The sequence below is a fragment of the Suncus etruscus genome, chromosome 15 (assembly GCF_024139225.1).
Source record: "Suncus etruscus isolate mSunEtr1 chromosome 15, mSunEtr1.pri.cur, whole genome shotgun sequence".
In the NCBI taxonomy this organism is placed as follows: Eukaryota; Metazoa; Chordata; class Mammalia; order Eulipotyphla; family Soricidae; genus Suncus; species Suncus etruscus.
Window position 1 is genome coordinate 24,125,317 of NC_064862.1, and position 21,201 is coordinate 24,146,517.

General features: G+C 45.3%; 1 protein-coding gene across 2 annotated transcripts in view; it reads left to right on the top strand.

Annotated features, from left to right (window-relative positions):
- The window catches only part of KSR2 (kinase suppressor of ras 2), a 348,927-nt gene that overhangs the window by 130,312 nt on the left and 197,414 nt on the right, over window positions 1–21,201 (top strand). For both annotated transcript variants that reach the window (XM_049788775.1, XM_049788776.1), the window contains exon 4: window positions 8,141–8,645. In XM_049788775.1, coding sequence (XP_049644732.1) covers window positions 8,141–8,645 — 505 coding nt within the window. The remainder of the gene's footprint in view (window positions 1–8,140; window positions 8,646–21,201) is intronic.

Genomic DNA, 21,201 nt, shown 5'->3' on the forward strand with positions numbered 1-21,201 from the left:
CCCATAGGGTTCTCCGAGCCTGCCAGGAATAATTTTTGAGTGCAGAGCCAGGAGTAACCCCTGAATGCCACAGGATGTGTCCCCCCAAAACAAAATCAATTAATTATGGTTTAATTAAGTAACATACTTAATTTAATTGATTTTAATTAATTAAAAAACCTCTTCTCTTGCCTTAGAATTAATTCTTGTCCTTTGGGTTCAGGAAGGAATTCTTCCCAATATGGAAAGTGACTCTTCTCTCCTTTTGGGGGATGAGGATGGGGCAGGGGGAGATGTGCTCAGACACATCCTCTGTTCCCTCACCTGAAAATCAGGGTCCTGTTATGTCTGCTCTGGAGACTCGGGGATCAGACTTGGCGAGGAGGTGGAAAGTGAGCATGACTTGATTCCATTATTTCTCTTCTGTAAAACAAACAAGACATGCTTAAGAGACACACTTAGGTGGCACCAGAGTCTCAGGACTGATTTTCTGGGGCTAGGAAGAAATCTTACCCCCCACCCCACCCAGTGCAACAAGTTCCCAGGAAACAGATAAGTGGGAGCATTTCCATGGCGACTTGGGCTTGCTCCTTGTTCTGCAAGGAGCCTTAAAGTCTGTCGGTAGGTGGATTGTTGTCCTGCCTGTCTGGATGCTCCATGGCTGTGATCAGTGCCACTGGCTGTGGCCATGGGACCCAGGTTGCACAGTGGGACATCAGTTTTGATCAATGGTGGTGGGAGGGGTCTAAACCAGCTTAGCTGGGGCTGCAAGCTGGCCATGGAATACATCTATGCCTGCTCCCTCTTCGATTCTAAAAGAGTCTCTTTGAATATTTGGGCCCGGAGAGATAGCACAGCGGTGTTTGCCTTGCAAGCAGCCGATCCAGGACCAAAGGTGGTTGGTTCAAATCCTGGTGTCCCATATGGTCCCCCGTGCCTGCTAGGAGCTATTTCTGAGCAGATAGCCAGGAGTAACCCCTGAGCACCGCTGGGTGTGGCCCAAAAAGCAAAAAAAAAAAAAAAGTCTCTTTGAATGTTTGTTGTTGTCTTTTTTTTTTTTTTGGTTTTTGGGCCACACCCTGTGATGCTCAGGGGTTACTCCTGGCTATGCGCTCAGAAGTTGCTCCTGGCTTCTTGGGGGACCATATGGGACGCCGGGGGATCGAACCGTGGTCCGTCCTAGGCTAGCGCAGGCACCTTACCTCCAGCGCCACCGCCCGGCCCCTTGTTGTTGTCTTATTTCTTTCTTTTTACTTATTTGATTTAGTTTTTGGGCCACACCCAGTGTTGCTCAAGGCTTACTCCTGGCTCTACTCAGAAATCACTCCTAGCAGGCTTAGGAAATCATGTGGAATGCCAGGAATCGAACCCAGGTTCATCCTGGTTGGCCATGTGCAAGGCAAATGCCCTACTTCTATGCTAATGTTCTGGCCCCAATCTTGTTTATTTCTATTCTATAGCCAGCATTGCTCAGGGGTTACTCCTGGCTCTGTACTCAGGAATCATTCCTGGAAGGCTCAGGGGACTCTATGGGATGTTGGGGATCAGCCCAGTAGGCCATGCCCAAGGCAAATCCCTCCCCACCATGCTATGGCTCTTGTCTTTTTTGGATAGTCGAATGGTCCTATAATGAGTTGTGAGTCAATTGCTTGAAATAATAGTGTTGGGAATATACTAAGTTCTTCTTCAAAATTAGCTTGTGTCAGGCAGTGATCAGGAGCTATACAAAGCAGTGTTTGGGGTGTCAGTAGTTGAACCCAAGATCTCACATCTGTGCTCTATCACTTGTGCTATATCTTAACTCAATGGACCTCCTTTATTTTTAGAGAATCATATCTGGTGGTACTTAGGGTTACTCTCGGCTCTGCAGTCAGGGATAACTCCTGGCAGTGCTCAGAGGTGCCAGGCATCAAGTCTGGGTTGGCTGCGTGAAAGGCAAATGCCCTAGACACTGCACTGTCTCTTCGGTCAGAGATTGGTTTTCTTAAAATATTTTTGTGTTTGACTTCGGCTTCCCTGGCAGAGTTTGTATGCCCCCAGCAAACACCTCTATCCAGAGTTTATGGGGTGACAGATAGGAGGCCCCTACTGGGGATTGGTTCTCTCCAGCCTCCTGGCCGTGGCTTCTGAGAGGGACCAAGAGGGTGGATGCTGCCATCTGCCTCAGGCACTGATCAGCATGGGCATTTCTAGAGCTTTGAGATCTCAGGGGAGAGGGTAGCCAGTGGACAGGGGCCTGTTGCAAGGCATAGCCCCAGGCCCTGGGCTACCAGACAGTCTCTGATCCTTATGGTATGTCTCAAGACAGAGGAGACAGACAGAGAGACAGAGAGGGATAGACAGACAGAAGAGAGCAAGCCCACAACTACACAGCCACAAGTGGGGGAAACAGAGGGGGAGAGAAAGATAGAGACACAGAAAGGCAGAGAGATAGAGAGAGACAGAGACAGAGACAAAGACAGAGACAGAGAGACAGAAAGTGGCAGAGACAGATGGAGAGACACAAAGAGACAAAGATAGGTATAGAGACAAAGAGACAAAGAGAGACAGAGAGATAGAAAGACAAAGAGACAGAGAGACATAAAATGGCAAAGAGAAAGACGGAGAGACAGAGACAGACAGAGACAGAGAGAGACAGAGAGACAGAAAGACAAAGAGACAGAGAGACAAAGACAGAGAGACAGAGAGAAAGACAGAGAGACAGGGAGATAGAAAGTGGCAGAGAGATAGATGGAGAGACAGAGAAGCAGAGACAGACAGAAAGACAAAGAGACAGAGAGACAGAGAGATAAAAAGTGGCAGAGAGATAAATGGAGAGACAGAGACAGAGAGGCAGAGACAGACAGAGACACAAAGACAGAGAGACAAAGAGACAGACAGAAAGAAAGACAGAGAGACAGAGAGATAGAAAGTGGCAGAGAGATAGATGGTGAGACAGAGACAGAGAGGCAGAGACAGAGACACAAAGACAGAGAGACAAAGAGACAGACAGAGAGACAAAGACAGAGACAGAGAGAGACAGAAACAGAAAGTGGCAGAGAGATAGATGGAGACAGAGACAGAGAGACAGAGATAGAGAGACAGAGATAGACAGAGACAAACAGAGAACAGAAAGACAGAGACAAAGTCACAGAGACATACAGAGAGACAGAAAGACAAAGAGACAGAGAGGCAGAGAGAAAAACAAAGAGAGACAGAGAGACAGAAAGAGGCAGAGAGATAGATGATGAGACAGAACAGAGACAGAGAACAGAGACACAGAGAGAGGCAGACAGAGAGACACAGAAGAGACAGAGAGACAAAGAGACAGAAAGAGACAGAGAAACAGAGACACAGAGAGAGGCAGACAGAGACAGATGAAGAGACAGAGACAGAGAACAGAGAGACAGGCAGAGATAGAGAGACAAAGACAGAGAATAGAGACAGACAGAGAAATGTAGAGAGGGACAGAGACACACACACACACACACACACACACACACACACAGAGAGAGAGAGAGAGAGAGAGAGAGAGAGAGAGAGAGAGAGAGCACCCATGACCGCACAGCAGCACTGGGGGAGCCGAGACTTTGATTCAGTCCTCTGAGTCCCAGTCCCAGCTCTCAAAGCGTGTGTGCCAGAGTGATGAGACATTGCTGGAAGAGTCTGGCCATGTCTGGAAGGACAGAAAAGGGAGTTTCCATTGGATTGCTCATCAGTTTGAATCTGAAATGAACCATGCTCCCCTCTGACGCCCCACAAAGCTCCAGTCCTCTGCCACATACACACACCCCTGGCTGCTCGTTCCCACATCTTTTGTGACCTTGGGCTCATCACCCCTGGGGGGCACATCTGTCTCTGTTAGCCACAGATTGGAGCTCAAGCCGGCCCCTGGCACACAAGTACATAGCTGTGCTTGGTGCAAAACAGACCCAATGCCAGGGAAGAAAGCAGATGTCAACCTGTCAAACAAGGTTTTACCACATTTCTTCCAAATATGATTAAAGAAAATGTTTTTTTTTTTTTTTTTTTTTTTTTTTTTTTTGGCTTCTGCAAATCATCTGTCAGGGCCCCTGAGTTAAGTGTCGGTAGTAGGATTTAGTGAGCATCTATAATGTTATTGCCTTTTTCCTTCTCTGGATTGGCAAAATTTTTCTATAATGAATGTGTAATAATGGAATGAGTGCTCTTAATTAAAAATGGGGCAGTGAGTCAATGTCCATAAGACCGCTTTGCAGACTCTCAGTGCTTCACAAATTCATCTCGTTATGGTTAACATGGATATGATATTCTCCCTGCGAGCTGCCTGCAAGGTGGAATGAATTTATTTCTGCCCAAATCTTTCCTTCCTCGGCCCTGGCTTGAGAGCAGGCCTACTCTGTGGCCCTTGGTAGGACCTACTTTTTCTAGGCCGTACCCCACACTCCCAGCCAACTTGTCTTCGTCTCTGCTTCTACCATCTCTTGTGGACCCTGCAAGATATAATCAGGCCAGAATGGATTCCCCTGTGACCCCCACAGGGACAAAAACTATGGCTCAACCACTGTGTGTGTGTGTGTGTGTGTGTGTGTGTGTGTGTGTGTGTGTGTGTGTGTGTGTGTGTAATATATCCAGTGGTATCTAGAGGCGACTCCTGGTTCTGTGCTCAGGGAATCAACAATTTGGCCCTGAAGATCGAATCTAGATTTACTGAGTCCATGGCAAATGTCTTAAGCCCTGCTCTATCTCTCTCCCCTTCTTCCTCTTGTTTCCTTTGTCCCACCCAGAACTCTTGGCAAACACCCAGTTTTTTTTAACCTTTATTTATTGATTGATTGGTTTGGGGGCACACCAGTAGTGCTGGCATATAAGATGACTGGGTGTATAAGACGACACCCTAATTTTACAGTTAAAACATAGGTTTAGGCCTATATTCACTGTATAAGACAGAACGTTCCTGTGTTGCAACACAGTGAGCCAATCACAACAAGCAAAGGTTCAAAGGATATACTGTAATAGACTTCCTCTCTGACTCTGGTCCATTTGAGCAGGCTTTTGACAGTGTAGATTCGGGTACAGAACACTGTCTAATTTGCATGCATAAAAAGCCTGCTTGGATTGGCTGAGTTAGAGAGGCGGTCTGAGCAGCCTTGCAGTGATTGGTGCAGGATGGAGGTGGAAAATTCGTTTCATGGCAATATCCAGATGATTTTAATTTAGTGGCTTATCAAGACGTTTATTGGGATATACTCGGCATATAAGACGACTCCCGATTTTCGGTTGACTTTTTTTTGTTTCAAAAGTCGTTTTATACGCTGGCAAATATGGTACTCCTGGCTCTGTGCTCAAAAAAAAAAAAAGCCCTCAGCAGGCTTAAAAACCACATGGGATTGGGACCAGAGAGATAAAATGGAGGCAGGGTGTTTGCCTTGCATGCAGAAGGACGATGGTTCAAATCCCAGCATCCCTTATAGTCCCCTGAGCCTGCCAGGAGTGATTTCTGAGCATAGAGCTAGGAGTAACCCCTGAGCACTGCTGGGTGTGACCCAAAAAACAAACAAAAATAAAAAACATGGGATGCTGAGAATCTAACCAGGTCCCTCCTGGGTTCCCAGAGACAAAAGAGAGGAGGGCTGGAAGGTCCAGCTCACAACATGAAGCTCACCACGAAGGGTTGGCACATGCAAGGCAAATGTCCTACTGCTGTGCTATCTCTCCAGCCCCCAACCCACACAGTTTTTAAGTACCAGGAATGAGCTTTCTGTCACTCAGTGGCCTCCCTGCTGGGTCACCTGAAGATTAAGGCATCCACAGAGGTTCAGCATCATCCTAGGGACAGACCTGCCTCATTTAAACATTTATATCATGTGATTGCTGGTTTCCTTCCGGCTCTTTCTGTCCTGTTCTGAGACCAGAGCATCAGAGCTTGCTGCCTCCTGGTGGGGGGACAGGAAGGAGGGAGGTCTTTAGTGCCTTTATACTTTTATAGCACCCAACACCTTCATGAATAGTTTGGCTGAATAAGAGATTCTGGAGTACTCGGGGTCAAATTTGACTCCCCAGAATTTCTGTATCTCACAATAGGGCTTAAACATTAGGATGGCCATGTTAGGAAAAGCTTGAATTTGAATATCCTTTCGGCCATCTTGAACTTATTGGAAGGAGGCCAATCTGGACACTTGGAAGGCAGGACTAGATTGTGCTTGCTGCTTTCTGTCCATTTGAACTGTGGGTCCCCACAGTCTCTGGGGAGCAGTGAGACAGGATGATTGATGGATGGGTGTCTGGGTAAAGGGGTTCACCAAGAGACTTTGTTTACTTTTGGGAGTGGTGACCCGGAATAGGCTGTATGTAGTGTTCACACATATAGTATTGTGTGTGTGTGTGTGTGTGTGTGTGTGTGTGTGATTCAGTGGTTCCTGTGAAACCTTCCTAAATCCAAATGGTATAAAGAGAAAAAGCAATGAAGGTTAATTTATATAGAAAAATGTTTCAGGACCCGGAGAGATAGCACAGCGGCATTTGCCTTGCAAGCAGCCGATCCAGGACCAAAGGTGGTTGGTTCGAATCCCGGTGTCCCATATGGTCCCCCGTGCCTGTCAGGAGCTATTTCTGAGCAGACAGCCAGGAGTAACTCCTGAGCACTGCCGGGTGTGGCCCAAAAACCAAAAAAAAAAAAAAAAAAAAAAGAAAAAGAAAAATGTTTCAGCCTTCCTTGAGCCCCAAAATTTCACCGTCAAGTTATTCTGTAGATTAAGAAACTGCAGCTTAGTAAAGCTAGAAGTGGGAGAAACAGGGAGTTAGGACTTTAGTCCTGAAACCCAGAACTAAGGAGTCTTAAAAATGAGGTGCATAAAGCACTTTTTATTTTTTAAATATTTATTTTAAAAAAGTGATATAATTTTTTTAAAAAAAAAGCAAGCACTTGTCTGCTTTGTGCAAATCAGGTGTCTGTCAGTGTAGTTTTGATTGGTGGAAATATTGCCCTGCTGTAATTGGTGGAATTTTCTTTTCTTTTTTTTGTTTTGTTTTGTTTTGTTTTTGGGCCACACCTGGCAGTGCTCAGGGGTTACTCCTGGCTGTCTGCTCAGAAATAGCTCCTAGCAGGCACGGGGGACCATATGGGACACCAGGATTCAAACCAACCACCTTTGGTCCTGGATCGGCTGCTTGCAAGGCAAACACCGCTGTGCTATCTCTCCGGGCCCGGAATTTTCATACTAGGCTGCCTTCACTTCTCATGATAGGTGGAATTTTAGACCTGGTATACTACATTTTCTTCTAGCAGGAGAAGTCTGGATATGTCTTAGAATTCCCCAGTGCCTCTCCTTCCACTCTCCCCCAACTTCCCACACTGTTGGCTTAAGTTTTGTTCTTCATTTTATATTGCCACTATTAAATAACATGTATAGGAGTCAGAGAGAGAGAGAGAGAAAGAGAGAGAGAGAGAGAGAGAGAGAGAGAGAGAGAAGAGTGAGAGACAGAGTACAGTGGATAGGATACTTTATTTATTTATTATTTATTTATTTGCATGGGGCCAAATCAGGTTCCATCCTGGAAGTACATAGTGTTTCTGGAGTCCTGCCTAGAGTGAGCAAAAAAAAAAAATAGCATATACCATATTTTTTGCTCTATAAGAATCACCTGACCGTAAGAAGTACATAGTTTTTAGACGAGGAAAAGAAGAAAAAAATATTCTAAAGCAAATGGTGTACTAAAATACTCAATAAACACATCACGAGATCCAGTCAGGAGGCAATGGCTGCGAACAACCAGCCTGCAAGGCTGAAGTAGACTTACAATACGCCAGTCCACAGCTGGTTAAACACATTTACCTAACTTTTATTTTATATCAGAAAATTAAAAAAAAAATTTTTTTTAAATATTCGGGCTTCAGCTCCAGGCTCCATTTGCTTCATAAGACGCACAGACATTTACTTCCATCTTTTGGGGGGTGGAAAGTGCACCTTATGGTACAACAAATATGGAAATTCCTGAATTTGCACTCAAGAATGGTCGAGGCAAGTGGCTTCAGGGATGGTACTAGGTACCAGTACTGGGAGTCTTAGCTGTGGACATGCTGAGCTTCTGGGCCAGATGCAATTTCTGAGCATGTTACACATGACATGGGTGCAGGGGTGGATGTAGGGGACCCCCTGTCTTTCTCACCCCTCATCCTTTGTTATCCTTTGTCCCAATCCAGGAGGCAACCTTTCCAAACAAGACTGGACCATCCAGTGGCCCACCACAGAGACGGGGAAGGAGAACAATCTCTCAGAGTCCACCCCGTGGATCCGCACCCACCTCTCCCAGAGTCCCAGGGTGCAGGCCAAGTGCACACAACACTACTGTCATGCAGGCCCCATGCCTGGGACCCCCGTGTACACCCATGTGGACAGACTCACGGTGGATGCCTATCCAGGTCTGTGCCCACCACCGCCCCTGGAGTCCGGCCACCGCTCGCTGCCCCCGTCACCCCGGCAGAGGCACACGGTCCGCACCCCACCACGAACCCCAAACATCGTGACCACAGTGACCCCACCAGGCACGCCACCCATGCGGAGGAAGAACAAGTTGAAGCCACCTGGCACGCCACCACCTTCCTCCAGGAAGCTGATCCACTTGATTCCGGGGTTCACCGCCCTGCACAGGAGCAAGTCCCATGAGTTCCAGTTGGGCAACCGCGTGGAGGAGGCTCACACGCCCAAGTGAGTGTCACTGGGGTGGGTGCCCGGGTCTCCTTCAGGGGGACTTGCATTTCCTTCCTTCACCTGCGGGCAAGTAGGGTTGAGGCCAGGGAAAATGAATGGGATGAAGAATAGAGCAAAAAGACAGTGGGTTGTAAGATGCTTGCCTTGCAATGTTGCAAGACCCGGTTGGATCCCCTGCATCCCATATGGTCTCCTGAGCCCTGCCAGGAGTGAGCCCTGAGTGCAGAGTCCTGAGCCCTGGGTACTGCTGGGTGTGGAGTCCTCAAAATAAAATAGAAAATAAATAAGATAAAATTGGTCAGAAATGACCCTTAAGGGCCGGAGAGATAGCATGGAGGTAAGGCATTTGCCTTTCATGCAGAAGGTCATTGGTTCGAATCCCGGTGTCCCATATGGTCCCCCGTGCTTGCCAGGAGCAATTTCTGAGCATGGAGCCAGGAGTAACCCCTGAGCACAGCCAGGTGAGACCCAACAACCAAAAAAAAAAAAAAAAAAAAAGAAATGACCCTTAGCCAATACTTGCGTATTTTCCTCTCTATAAGATGTACTCGACCATAAGACGCATATAGTTTTTAGATGAGGAAAATAAGAAAAATATATTCTAAAACAAAGGGCATACTAAAATATGTAATAAACTATAACAGAATAATATTTCAACCATGCTAAGTGAACAGAACTCAAAGCGACATTAAGAATCATTATGAGGGCCCGGAGAGATAGCACAGCCACGTTTGCCTTGCAAGCAGCTGATCCAGGACCAAAGGTGGTTGGTTCGAATCTCGGTGTCCCATATGGTCCCCCGTGCCTGCCAGAAGCTATTTCTGAGCAGACAGCCAGGAGTAACCCCTGAGCAACGCTGGGTATGGCCCAGAAAACAAACAAAAAAATAAAGAATCATTATGAGGGGGCCGGAGAGATAGCATGGCGTTTGCCTTGCAGAAGGTCGGTGGTTTGAATCCCTGCATCCCATATGGTCCCCCAAGCCTTCCAGGAACAATTTCTGAGTGTAGAGAAAGGAGTAACCCCTGAGCGTTGCCGTGTGTGACCCAATAACCAAAAAAAAAAAAAAAAAGAATTGTTATGACCATCACTAACAAACAAATGGAGAGAGTTTAAGTTTTGAGTCCTTTCTAGTTTTCTGGGAATCCCAAGAACTCCTCATCACTAGAGTCAGCATTCACTCCATAAGACGCATGGACATTTGCCCTATCTTTTGGGGGGAGTGTATTTTATGGTATGAAAATTACGGAAATCTCTCTAGCAGGGGACCACAAACACGGTCATAAGTCAAGTGTCCATTTAGCTACGGCCACACCAGCCACATCTGTGGATGCTATGTTGCTCACAAAACAGGTTGGAAGAGAAGTTATTGTCCATCTGAACATTCCCTAGGGAAAGGTCCCTGTCCCATGCAGAATCTGTTTTAGTACTGCCCTGGGAAACTGTAGTAATATAGTGTCTTCTCCCACCTCACTGCTCATCTTTGCTACAGGGCTTGATTTCCCAGACATACCTGACCAATCTCTTTAACAATTAGGGAAAGAGCTTCTGAGATGGTATTTAGGGTTACCTGGGTTGGTTCAGGATGTGGGGGAAACAGAACATGGTACAAACCTTTCAGGAGTTTAGGGGAGAAAAGTGGAGGAAGGAGGGTACAGGAGGTACCTGAAGCTGCTCAGAGTGGGCCATGGTGCTGCAAAGGGTGACAGGGTGTCCAGGCCAGTGAGAGTGATGGATCAACTCCTGGCAGGTCTCCTCTGAGATCTGATGTCCTTGTTCTCTTTCTGGAGGGGTTCTTAAGCAAATTTAAATGAAAAAAACATGAGGAGCAGTACTCTTGAAGAGTGCAGGAAATGAAATGACTTTGAGATGGAATGATATGTCTAAAGTTGTGGTCCATAATGTGTGAGAGGCCCAGACTTCTATGCTCTGGAGTCTGGCAACTGGGATGTAGGGGAGCAATGGGGAGAGGTTCTGGTTTGTGAGGTGCCCATCTGAGGTAGAGGCCAACAAGAAAGACCTCAAGGATCCTGGGTGAATCATAGGCAGGCAGAGCTGGCCAGGCATGGACTTGAAGTTTTTCAGACTCTCGAGGGGACTCTTAGATTCTCAGACCCACATCAACTGAGGGACACAGGTTGCTAAGGGATAAGGGTGAGAAGTGTTTGGGGGTCTTCTGGTTTCCATAAACTGTGAGTCTCTCTGTTCTTTGTCTTACTCTGTGCGCTTCAAAGTGAGCTGCTACTGACTCAGATGGCACAGCCTGGATCTCTGGCCATGAGTGTGTGTGTGTGTGTGTGTGTGTGTGTGTGTGTGTGTGTGTGTGTGTGTGTGTGTGAGAGAGAGAGAGAGAGAGAGAGAGAGAGTTATGAGAATTTCTAAGATCTCTTCTCCATGACTTTCAAATACATAGTATAAGATTATTGGCCTCAGACACCATGTTGGCCAATAGGCTCCCAGTAGACTTCCAATTTTCCTCAACCCCAGCCCCTGGTAACCATCAATCTCATCTCTGTTTCTATGAGGCTTTTTGTTTATATGAGTCAACACATATATTCTATATATAAATAGGATTGGACTATTTGTGTTGTTCTGACTTTCTTCACTTAGCATTGCTGTCAGAATTCAGTCTGGTTGTCACAAATGACAAGACTTCTTTTCTTGGAGATGAAGAACATTCCTAGGTGTGTGTGTGTGTGTGTGTGTGTGTGTGTGTGTGTGTGAGAGAGAGAGAGAGAGAGAGAGAGAGAGAGAGAGAGAGAGAACACATCTTCTTTTTCTTTATTCATTCATCTACTGATACACATTTAGATGTTTTCCACGCCTTAGCTATTGTGCAAAATGCTGCATTCAACAGGGGAACATTCCCCACATGCTAGAGAGATTTCATCTCCTTTGTTTGAACCCTCAGAAGTGGGACTGGCAGATTCTATGGTCGTTCTGTTTGGAATTCCTCGGAGGAACCTCCACACAGTTCCCAGCTGGGCCAGTTGATATTCCTGCCTCGTGTCCCCCTGGCTCCTTTTTCTCTCCATCCTCACCAACTTTTATTATCTTTTGCCTTTTGTAAGCATTTCTGTGCTAACAGTGGCAAGGCTGTGTGTATCTCAGCGTGGTTTTGATTGGCTTTCCCCGATGATTATTGAGAAACAGCAGCTTTTTACATGCCCCTTGCCCATTTGTATATCTTCTTCACAAAAGAAAAATCTATTCAGCTCCCGGATCTCTTGTGAAATAAGATTGTGTTTCCGTGATTACATTCTTCCTCTCTTTTGAATACAAACTCCCAAGGCAGATAGGACATTTCTAAGTCTTTTCTCCCATTCACTGGTCTGCCCTTTTATTGAGTTGACTGTTGCTTTTTCTCTTTAGATGCTTTTCAATTTGATATCGTCCCATTTAACTGATGTCTTGCTTTTGTTGCTTATGCTTTTGATATCTTATCTACTACAAAGGCATCATGAAGCAGTTCCCCTCCGTTTTCTTCTGGAAGTCTTACAGTTTCAGGTCTTTAAATATTTAAACCTTTTAATCTATTCTGAGTTTATTGTTGGGAGAGGTGGAAGTTGGGGGATTCAGTTTTATTCTTTTGTATGTGCATATCTAAGCATCATTTTTTTTGGGGGGGTGGAGAGATGATTCTTCTCTCATTGTGTGTTCTTACTGCCTAGTATTGATTAATTTGGGCTTATTTCTGGGCTCTCTGGTTCATCTGTTTTTTCACCCCAGTACCACATGGTATGAGGGACTTTCCCCCAAACTCCAGTGGCATTTATTTAGTCTTCGTTGAGTTGAGTTGCTCAACTTCAAAAAAAATTTTTTTAAGCATGATGATCACAAACATGTTTGTAGTTGAGTTTCAGTTATAGAAAAGAACACTCCCGGGGCCGGGCGGTGGCGCTAGAGGTAAGGTGCCTGCCTTGCCTGCGCTAGCCTAGGATGGACCGCGGTTCGATCCCCCGGCATCCCATATGGTCCCCCAAGCCAGGAGCGACTTCTGAGCGCATGGCCAGGAGTAACCCCTGAGCGTCACCGGGTGTGGCCCAAAAACCAAAAAAAAAAGAAAAAAGAAAAAAAAAAAGAAAAGAACACTCCCTTCACCAGTGCAAACTTCCCACCTCCAATGCCCCCAATATCTCCCTCCTCCCCCACTCCTGCCTGTTTTCGAGACAGGCATTCTATTTCTCTCTCCACTACTGTTGTCATGATAGTTGTTGGTGTAGTTATTTCTCTAACTGCACTCACCTCTCTTGGTGGTATGCTTCATATCATGGGTAAGTTTTTCCAGCCCTCATCTCTATTGTCTTTGGGTATTATTACAATACTGTCTTTTACTTTTCTTAAATCTCACAGATGAGTGAGACTATTCTGTGTTTATCTCTTTCCCTCTGATTCATTCCACTCAGCATAATAGTTTCCATGTCCATCCATGTATAGGAAAATTTCATGACTTCATCTCTCCTGATAATTACATAATATTCCATTGTGTAAATGTATCACAGTTTCTTTAGCCATTCCTCTGTTGTTGGACATCTGGGGTGTTTCCAGAATCTGGCTATTGTAAATAGCCCCTTAATGAATATAGGAGTGAGGAAAGCATTTTTGTATTGCATTTTTGTGTTTCTAGGGTATATCCCTAGGAGTAGTATAGTTGGGTCATATGGGAGCTCAATTTCCAGGTTTTAAGGAATCTCCATATTGTTTTCCATAAAGGCTGTACTAGATGACATTCCCACCAGCAGTGAATGCAAGTTCCTTTCTCCCCACATCCCTGCCAGCTCTGATTGTCTTTGTTCTTTGTGATGTGTGCCCATCTCTGTGGCATGATCTGGTACCTCATTCCAACTTCAAAATTTTTGGAAGGGACTCAGTCACTTTGTATTTTTTCTGAAATTGTCTATCAGGTATAACTCAGATTTGTGCATTGGGACTCTTTGTTGAGTGTAGCAACCTGGGGTCAGCCTTGTGCAATGCAAGTGCCTTAACTCCTATACTACTTTTTCTGGCACTAATATCATTTTACTGGGGCTGGTTCCATCATTAAAAAAGATCAGAGGCTGGAGTGGCACAGTGGTAGGGCATTTGCCTTGCATGTAGCCGACCCAGGATGAACCTGGGTTTGATTCCCAGCATCCTATATGGTTCCCCCAAGCCAGGAGCAATTTGTTAGCGCAGAGCCAGGAGGAACCCCTGAGCATCACCAGGTGTGGCCCCAAAACAAAAACAAATAAGAAGAAGGAGGAGGAGGAGGAAGAAGAAGAAGAAGGAGGAGGAGGAGGAGGAAGAAGAAGAAGAAGAAGGAAGAAGAAGAAGGAAGGAAAAGAAGAAGAAGAAGAAGAAGAAGAAGAGGAGGAAGAAAGAAGAAGAAGAAAGAGAAGAAGAAGAAGGAGAAGAAGAAGAAGAAGAAGTAGAAGAGAAGAAGAAGAAGAAGAAAAGAAAGAAGAAGAAAGAAGAGAAGAAGAAGAAGAAGAGAGAAGAAGAAGAAGAAGAAGAAGAGAAGAGAAGAAGAAGAAGAAGAAGAAGAAGAAGAAGAAGAGAGAGAAGAAGAAGAAGAAGAAGAAGAGAAGAAGAAGAGAAGAAGAAGAGAAGAAGAAGAAGAAGAAGAAGAAGAAGAAGAAGAAGAAGAGAAGAAGAAGAAGAAGAAGAAGAAGAAGAAGAAGAAGAAGAAGAGAAGAAGAAGAAGAGAAGAAAAGAGAAGAAGAAGAAGAAGAAAGAAGAAGAAGAAGAAGAAGTGGAACAGTGGGCAGAGTGCTTGTGTTGCATGTGGCTGTCCTAGGCTCGATTCCTGCCATTCCATCTGGCCCCTTGAGCACCACCATAGGTGTGGGCCAGGTGTTGACCTAAAACACACCAACCACACCAAAAATAAAAACCAGACTCATTAGATAAGACCATATTGAAATAGTTTGTGTGTAGAGAGATTCAGTATTAGTATTATTTTTGTGAAGTTTGTTTCAGAGAAATGAAAATACTTTTTCTTTTTCTATTTTCCTTATTCAGACTCTTCTCATGCTGGACACTTAGGATTCTCAAATCAACTCCTCACCCACTTTATTCTCAAATAAACATCTTTGGGAGGAGGTGAGGAGGCTGGAGAAGCAGCACTTCAGCCTGTGAATACTTGGCTTCCTCCCTCCTCACATCTGAAAGCACTGAATGGATTTTGGAATCATATGGTAAACACATATAGGAAGAAGCAGGTCTTAAAAGAGAATTCTAAGGGAGGCTGGAATGATAGTGGCAAGGCATTTGCTTTGTATGCAGCCAACCCTGGAAAGACCAGGTTTGATCCCTGGCATCCCATATGGCCCTCAAGCCTGCCAGGAGCAATTTCTGAGCCAGGAGTTACCCTTGAGCACCACCAGTTTTGGCCCAAAGCTCCCCCCCCCCGAAAGGAATTATAGAGACACAGGATTGTTTTCCTAAACCGCATTACAAGCAACCCCAATATTGTTGGATGCAGCTGCTATGACATTCAATAAAAGAATTCTACTATGATTCCCCTTTTTGCAAATGCTTCTGGAAACTAGTTTTCAATTGCAATTTAATTTTATTGTAAAATTAATTACTACAGATACCTTTGCTTTGTCTTGTGTCTTTTTTTTTTTTTTACCAGCAATAGATCAAAGTCCCTCTCCCCCTTGCATTCATGATGGTGTTAGCTGCCCTTTGGGCTCTAAAGGGAAGTGGATCCCGTGACATATTTCTCACAAAATCTTTTGCACTTCGTTCCTTTTAGAAATTTTTCTATTTTCCCAAAGCCCTTCAGGAACAATTCTTTGCATGTATGTTTCTACCTTCAAATGCTCTGAATTGTTTCTTTATGAACATAGTTGACTATTGTCTTGTTCATGTAGGAAGACAGTTCTATGCTGACCATAGAGCCAGAGACCAGGGTGGGTACAGCCTAAGGACACACACATTGTCAACACTTTCCTTGTTTCCTGCATTTCAGTGACATCCTGGGCATGGTCTGGGCTCTGTTATTGTAGATTCTGGGGAGCTCATGCTTTGCTCAACAGACTCATCATGTAAATCAGAGTCGAGAGTGCTTCTTTTTTGGTTTGGTTTTTGGACCACATCCAATCTCTGCAGGGTTTACTTCTGACTCTGTGCTCAGGTTCCCTTGGTGGTGCTCAGGAAACCCAATGGGATGTCAGGGATTGAACCTGGGTCAGCCACGTGCACGGTAAATGCCCTCCCTGCTGTATTCTTGCTCCAGCCCCAAAAGGTGGTTCTTTATTATTTTATTTTAAGAAATTAATTCTGCACTGGTAATCAACTTCACTGGCCTTCGTGCTAATTAACACGGTGAATTTTAATGGGCTTCAGAGGGCAAGACTGGAGTCACTTGTACATAACTGCATGATCCTGGACTCAACAAGAGTCTCTGCTGTGTTCTTGGGGAGGATCGAGGGCAAGGGAGGGTCCTTTGGTTCTTGCAAATGTCTAGACACAGGAAATCTCAGAAAAATCTGAGCATTGAGAACTCAAGTTCCCCTCTCTAAACCTTGTTTTTTTTCTATGGAATGGAACTCATAATGACTCCCATGTTGGGTTAATATGTGTTAGGCATAGGTTAGGGGGTGGTCTAAGTTGGGCACATGTTCAAGCCCAGTTTTATCTAGGTTCACATGATCCATCAGAATCTCCCTGTAGTCTTAGACATTCTGGAACTCTGCCCTGGTCCCCCAGAACCGCATATTCTCACCCCTTTGCCAGGAAGTGCCAACACGGCTGACTGAGTCTCACCATCAGTGGCACGTGGACACCCTAGTCACCTCTTGGGGTGACTACCTTACCCCAAAACATATCACTTGTTTAATATAGTGCCTGATGTGTAGTAAGGGTTAGATAAACATTCCTGATTAAAACAAGTGTCCTGCCAACTATTTAAGAAGTTTCCTTCCTAGTGGCTGTTCAGAATCAGTGTGAATAATATGGATTTCCTGCAGAGCATAAGCAATCAGTCACCTGTACTGGGGGAACATGTTTCAGGGCATTTTTAAGTGACCCACAGCTCTGAAAGAGCATTAGCATTTGTATGCAGAGATAAGACACATCAGATGAATCCTGTTAGGGGGACTGAAGATGAAGATAGGCTGGAAATCTTGAGGAGAAACCTGAGGAATTTCTTATTTCAGGCCATGAGGCACTCTCTGCCCTGCTTCCCTGAAGCAAGGCTGTTGGTGGCTGTAGCCCTGGTTATTGGGCTTTTCTTCCCCTCCCTCAAGGTGTTAGAGAAGGCCCAGCTCCCTCAGCCAAGACACAGGCCAGCATCTGGGAGAAAAGCCATCAGGCATTGGTATTTATCTCTTTTTTTTTTTTTTTTTTTTTTTGGTTTTTGGGCCACACCCTGTGACGCTCAGGGGTTACTCCTGGCTATGCGCTCAGAAGTTGCTCCTGGCTTCTTGGGGGACCATATGGGACGCCGGGGGATCGAACCGCGGTCCGTCCTAGGCTAGCGCAGGCAAGGCAGGCACCTTACCTCCAGCGCCACCGCCCGGCCGGTATTTATCTCTTTTCCTTCCATAGACCTGAAAAAGTCTCCAAAGCTCACCAGTTTGCAGTCTGGCCACAGTAGGCATAGGGTCCTAGCACCCAAAATCCAATAATGTGCAGGACAGATACCCCCTTATTGAATTCTGGTGATGGATCTAGTATTTTATATTGCTAATTCTGCACTTGAGACAAGTTATTTATTTACTTACTTATTTACTTATTTATTTATTTATTTGATTTTTGGGCTACACCCGGTGGCACTCAGGGGTTACTTCTGGTTCTGTGCTCAGAAGTTGCTCCTGGCAGGCTCGGGGGACTATATAGGATGCTGGGGATCCAACCAAGGTTCATCATGGGTTGTCCATGTGCAAGGCAAATGCACTACTGCTATGCTATCACTCCAGCCCCTAATTCCCCCTTTCACCATGACAGAACTGAGCGTGTGAGCTGCAGAGGCTGGCTGAAGATTCAGTGATGATCTTGGTGCCAAGCAAGTGTCAAATCTGTGGTATAGATACTTAGCATAGGGAATAAGAAGCCAGAGGGAACCCCAGGCTTGCTGCTACCTTGGGCAGCCGGAACCCACAGAGGTGGGGCATCGAACATGGGAAAAAAATGGAACATTGTCGAGATGCTCTGGGCTCTCCCCAGGTCACCATCTTAGTTTGGAACTTAGAGGCCAGACACATGAGAATCTCTGCTTGTCCCGAGAACAGGAACCTTTTCATGCTCTTGAGATCCTGGGCCTTCCGAGCCCTTTTGACAGTGCAGAAAAGCACTTTAGTCTCAAGGTTAAGGACACTTGTGATTGAGCAGAACAAATTGGCGTCACATCCAGTCAGGCCACACTGACCAAGTGTCCCTGGAAAAAATGACATGTTGGAGCACATGTGTGTCCCTCCTTGAAAAAGTGGGGAGAGTTCCAGAGTTGCTGGTGTGGGGTTAATGATGTGTGTGTGTGTGTGTGTGTGTGTGTGTGTGTATGTGTGTGTGTGTGTGTGTGTGTATGTGTCCATGCACGCACGAAGTACACCCCCAGCACCTTACTGTGCTTTTCCCTAGTGGGAAGTTCATGTTCTGGAATACTTGCATTCAGAAGAGCCTTTGCAGTTTCCTTCCTCTTGTGCTCTGGTTCTTCTTACTATTATTATTTTGGTTTCTTGGGCCAACAATGCTCAGGGGTTACTCCTGGCTCTGTACTCAGGGATCACTCCTGAAGTGCTCAGGGAACCATAAGGGATGCTGGAGATTGAACTTTGGGTCAGCTGTGTGCAAGGCAAGTGCCCTCCCTGCTGTGTTACATCTCAGGTTATTCTTTCCCACTGTTTTACCACCCTGCCTCTGCCCCTCTGGCCACTGGTTGCAACAATTGTGGAATAGGGTGTGAAGGCAGGATACCCCTCACCCTTGGCTGCTGTCTCAGAGGCGGTTGGCAAAAGGCTTCCAGCCCAGACCATGACGCACGCCATGAGGTCAGTCACTTTGGAGCCCAGAGACACCTTTTGTGAGGGGGACCTTCCGTGTGTTCCTTTTTTCTTTCCTTTTCTTTTTGACATCTGCTGATGGGCTAATTGCATTCTCTGGGAGAGCAGGTCTTTGACCTTGACCCTATGAGGCCAAAGGACCAGACAGTCTGCCTGGGTGACTAATGCCTTTTGCTCTGCTCACAGACGATGGAGTCAATACTGTGGTCCCAGGAAAACACTCCTGGCTCCGACCCCGTGGGATAGACTATGAGGCGATTCATCACCCAGGCTCGGGGCCGGCTTTCTGTTCAGGCACCCATGATAGCTGTGGCCTTTGTTGAGGTGCATAGTGACAAGGTCTCTACTCCTTATAATGACTCGGAGTGCTTGGAAGGGAAAAGTCTGAAACCTTTTTCTTTTTTAATTTGATTGAAACAATTGTGATCAACAGAGTCCTTCATAGTTGAATTTCAGATCTACAATGAGTCAGGATCCTTCCCAGTGTCAACCTCCCTCCACCAATGGCCCCAGAGTGCTTCCTATGCCACCACCCTTTGCCCTCTGACCTGCCAGTGGAACAGGCCTCTTTGAGTTTAGATTTTTAAAGTTTAGGCCCCCTAATTCTATTCTTGTTGACTTTGGCTTGGATATTTAGTTCTATCCTTATTTATTTCCCTGCCAGTGAATCTGAGACCACTTGACCCCTGGCCTCAAGCCTTTCTTTATTCCTTTTCTCTTAGTTTTACAGGAAAATGCAGGAATAAGTGGTAAAATTAAGTAATACATGTCCCAAGGTTCTATGAATAAGGCAGGAGCCCCAATTTAAAAGATAAGAGATTTAAAAAAGATAAAAGATAAAAAATACAATCTAAAAAAAATGTGTGTGGGGCAGGAAATTCCTAACTTTTAAGCAGTATACTGGAGATTATTTCTAACTTGCAGAAAAGTGACAAGCATAATACAAAGATTTTTTTCTAATTCTCTTTACCTAGATCCCTGAACATCTACTGGCTTTTCCTTTTTTATCTGCCCACCTGAATGTCCATCCATCCATATACTTATCCATCCATCCATCCATCCATCCACCCATCTGTCTGTCTATCCATCCATTATCCATCCATGCATTTGTCAATCCATCCATTCATCCAACCATCTATCCATTATCCCCCCATCTACTTGTTCATCCATTCATTCATCAATCTATTCATCTAACCATCTATCTGTCCATCCATTTGTCATCCCCCACCTGTCCATCTGTACATTCATCTGTCTGTCCATCAATCCATCCATTTACCATTCATCTGTCCATCCATCTTCCTTTTATCCATCCTACCATTCATCTACTTATCTATCTGTCCATCCATTTATTCATTTATCAATTCATCCATCTACCAATTCATCTGTCATTCATTTACCTGTCTATCTATCCATTCATCCATCCATTCAGAGTTTTTCCAGAATCACGAGATATAAGTTGCAGACAAAAAGCTCATCTCCTCATATCTCCTCACATCATCAACATATATGTTCTCAGTGCAAGAGCATTCTAAAAAATATCGTCACGGTGCAGTCTCCAAAACAGCAAGTCAGTCCCAATAAAATACCATTATCTAATCTCAAGTCTTATTCACTTATCAGTTGTCCCAATAATAATGACTAGAGAAATTTCTAAACTTATTTGATCTCCTTTACAGAAATAAAGTCCATAGCCTCCTTGAAACTACCCTCTTTATTATTTATTCATTTATTTATTTATTTATGACTTTTGGGTCAGACCCAAAAGCTATGGCCAGGGGTTACTCCTGGCTCTACACTCAAAAATTAGTCCTGGCAGTGCTTGTGGGACCTCAGTAGGGGGACATATAAGATGCGAGTTGGTTGATTGGATGCATGCAAGGCAAGGACCCTACCTACTATACCTCTAGCCCCTAAAGCTATCTTCTTTAAACCAGAAGTTTAAAAATAATCCCCTCTGGATTGTACCTGATATACCCCCAACTGTACCTGATGATACTGAGCCCCAGATCAATCCATTTGGTGTGTTGGTGTGCCCTTAACCCTTCCAGGGAGTGGTGTTGCTCACCCTGGGAAAGACTGGCAATGGCCCAAGTAGCAAAGGGAAGTGCAGGTGATGTAGAGGATGTAGTTATTCTTACCCCTTCATGTTTTCAGCAGTGGAAATATCCCTGAGCCATGGCTGAGTCTGTGGATCATCTCTTAGTCCAGGCTGACCTACTGGTTTCTTAGGGTTTGGTTTGGATTAAACAACAGTAGCTGGTGGGCCCTGAAATCACATGATGGGCTTTTCAGGGCATCCTGGCAGGGCATGCATACTTGCTTCTGCCATGACTGAAGATGCTGGTGATGATACTATTTGGAGAAGGTGATATCTGCCAGATTTATCCACTGTAAAGCCACCAAGTCCCTATCCCCAAGTCTGGAGCAATAATAGTACAATAGGTGGGGCACTTGCCTTGTTTGTGACTGACCTGGGTTCAAATCCCTTGCATCCCATGTGGTTTCCCTGAGCATTGTCAGGAGTGATTCCTGAGTGAAGAGTCAGGAGTAAACACTGAGCACAGCCT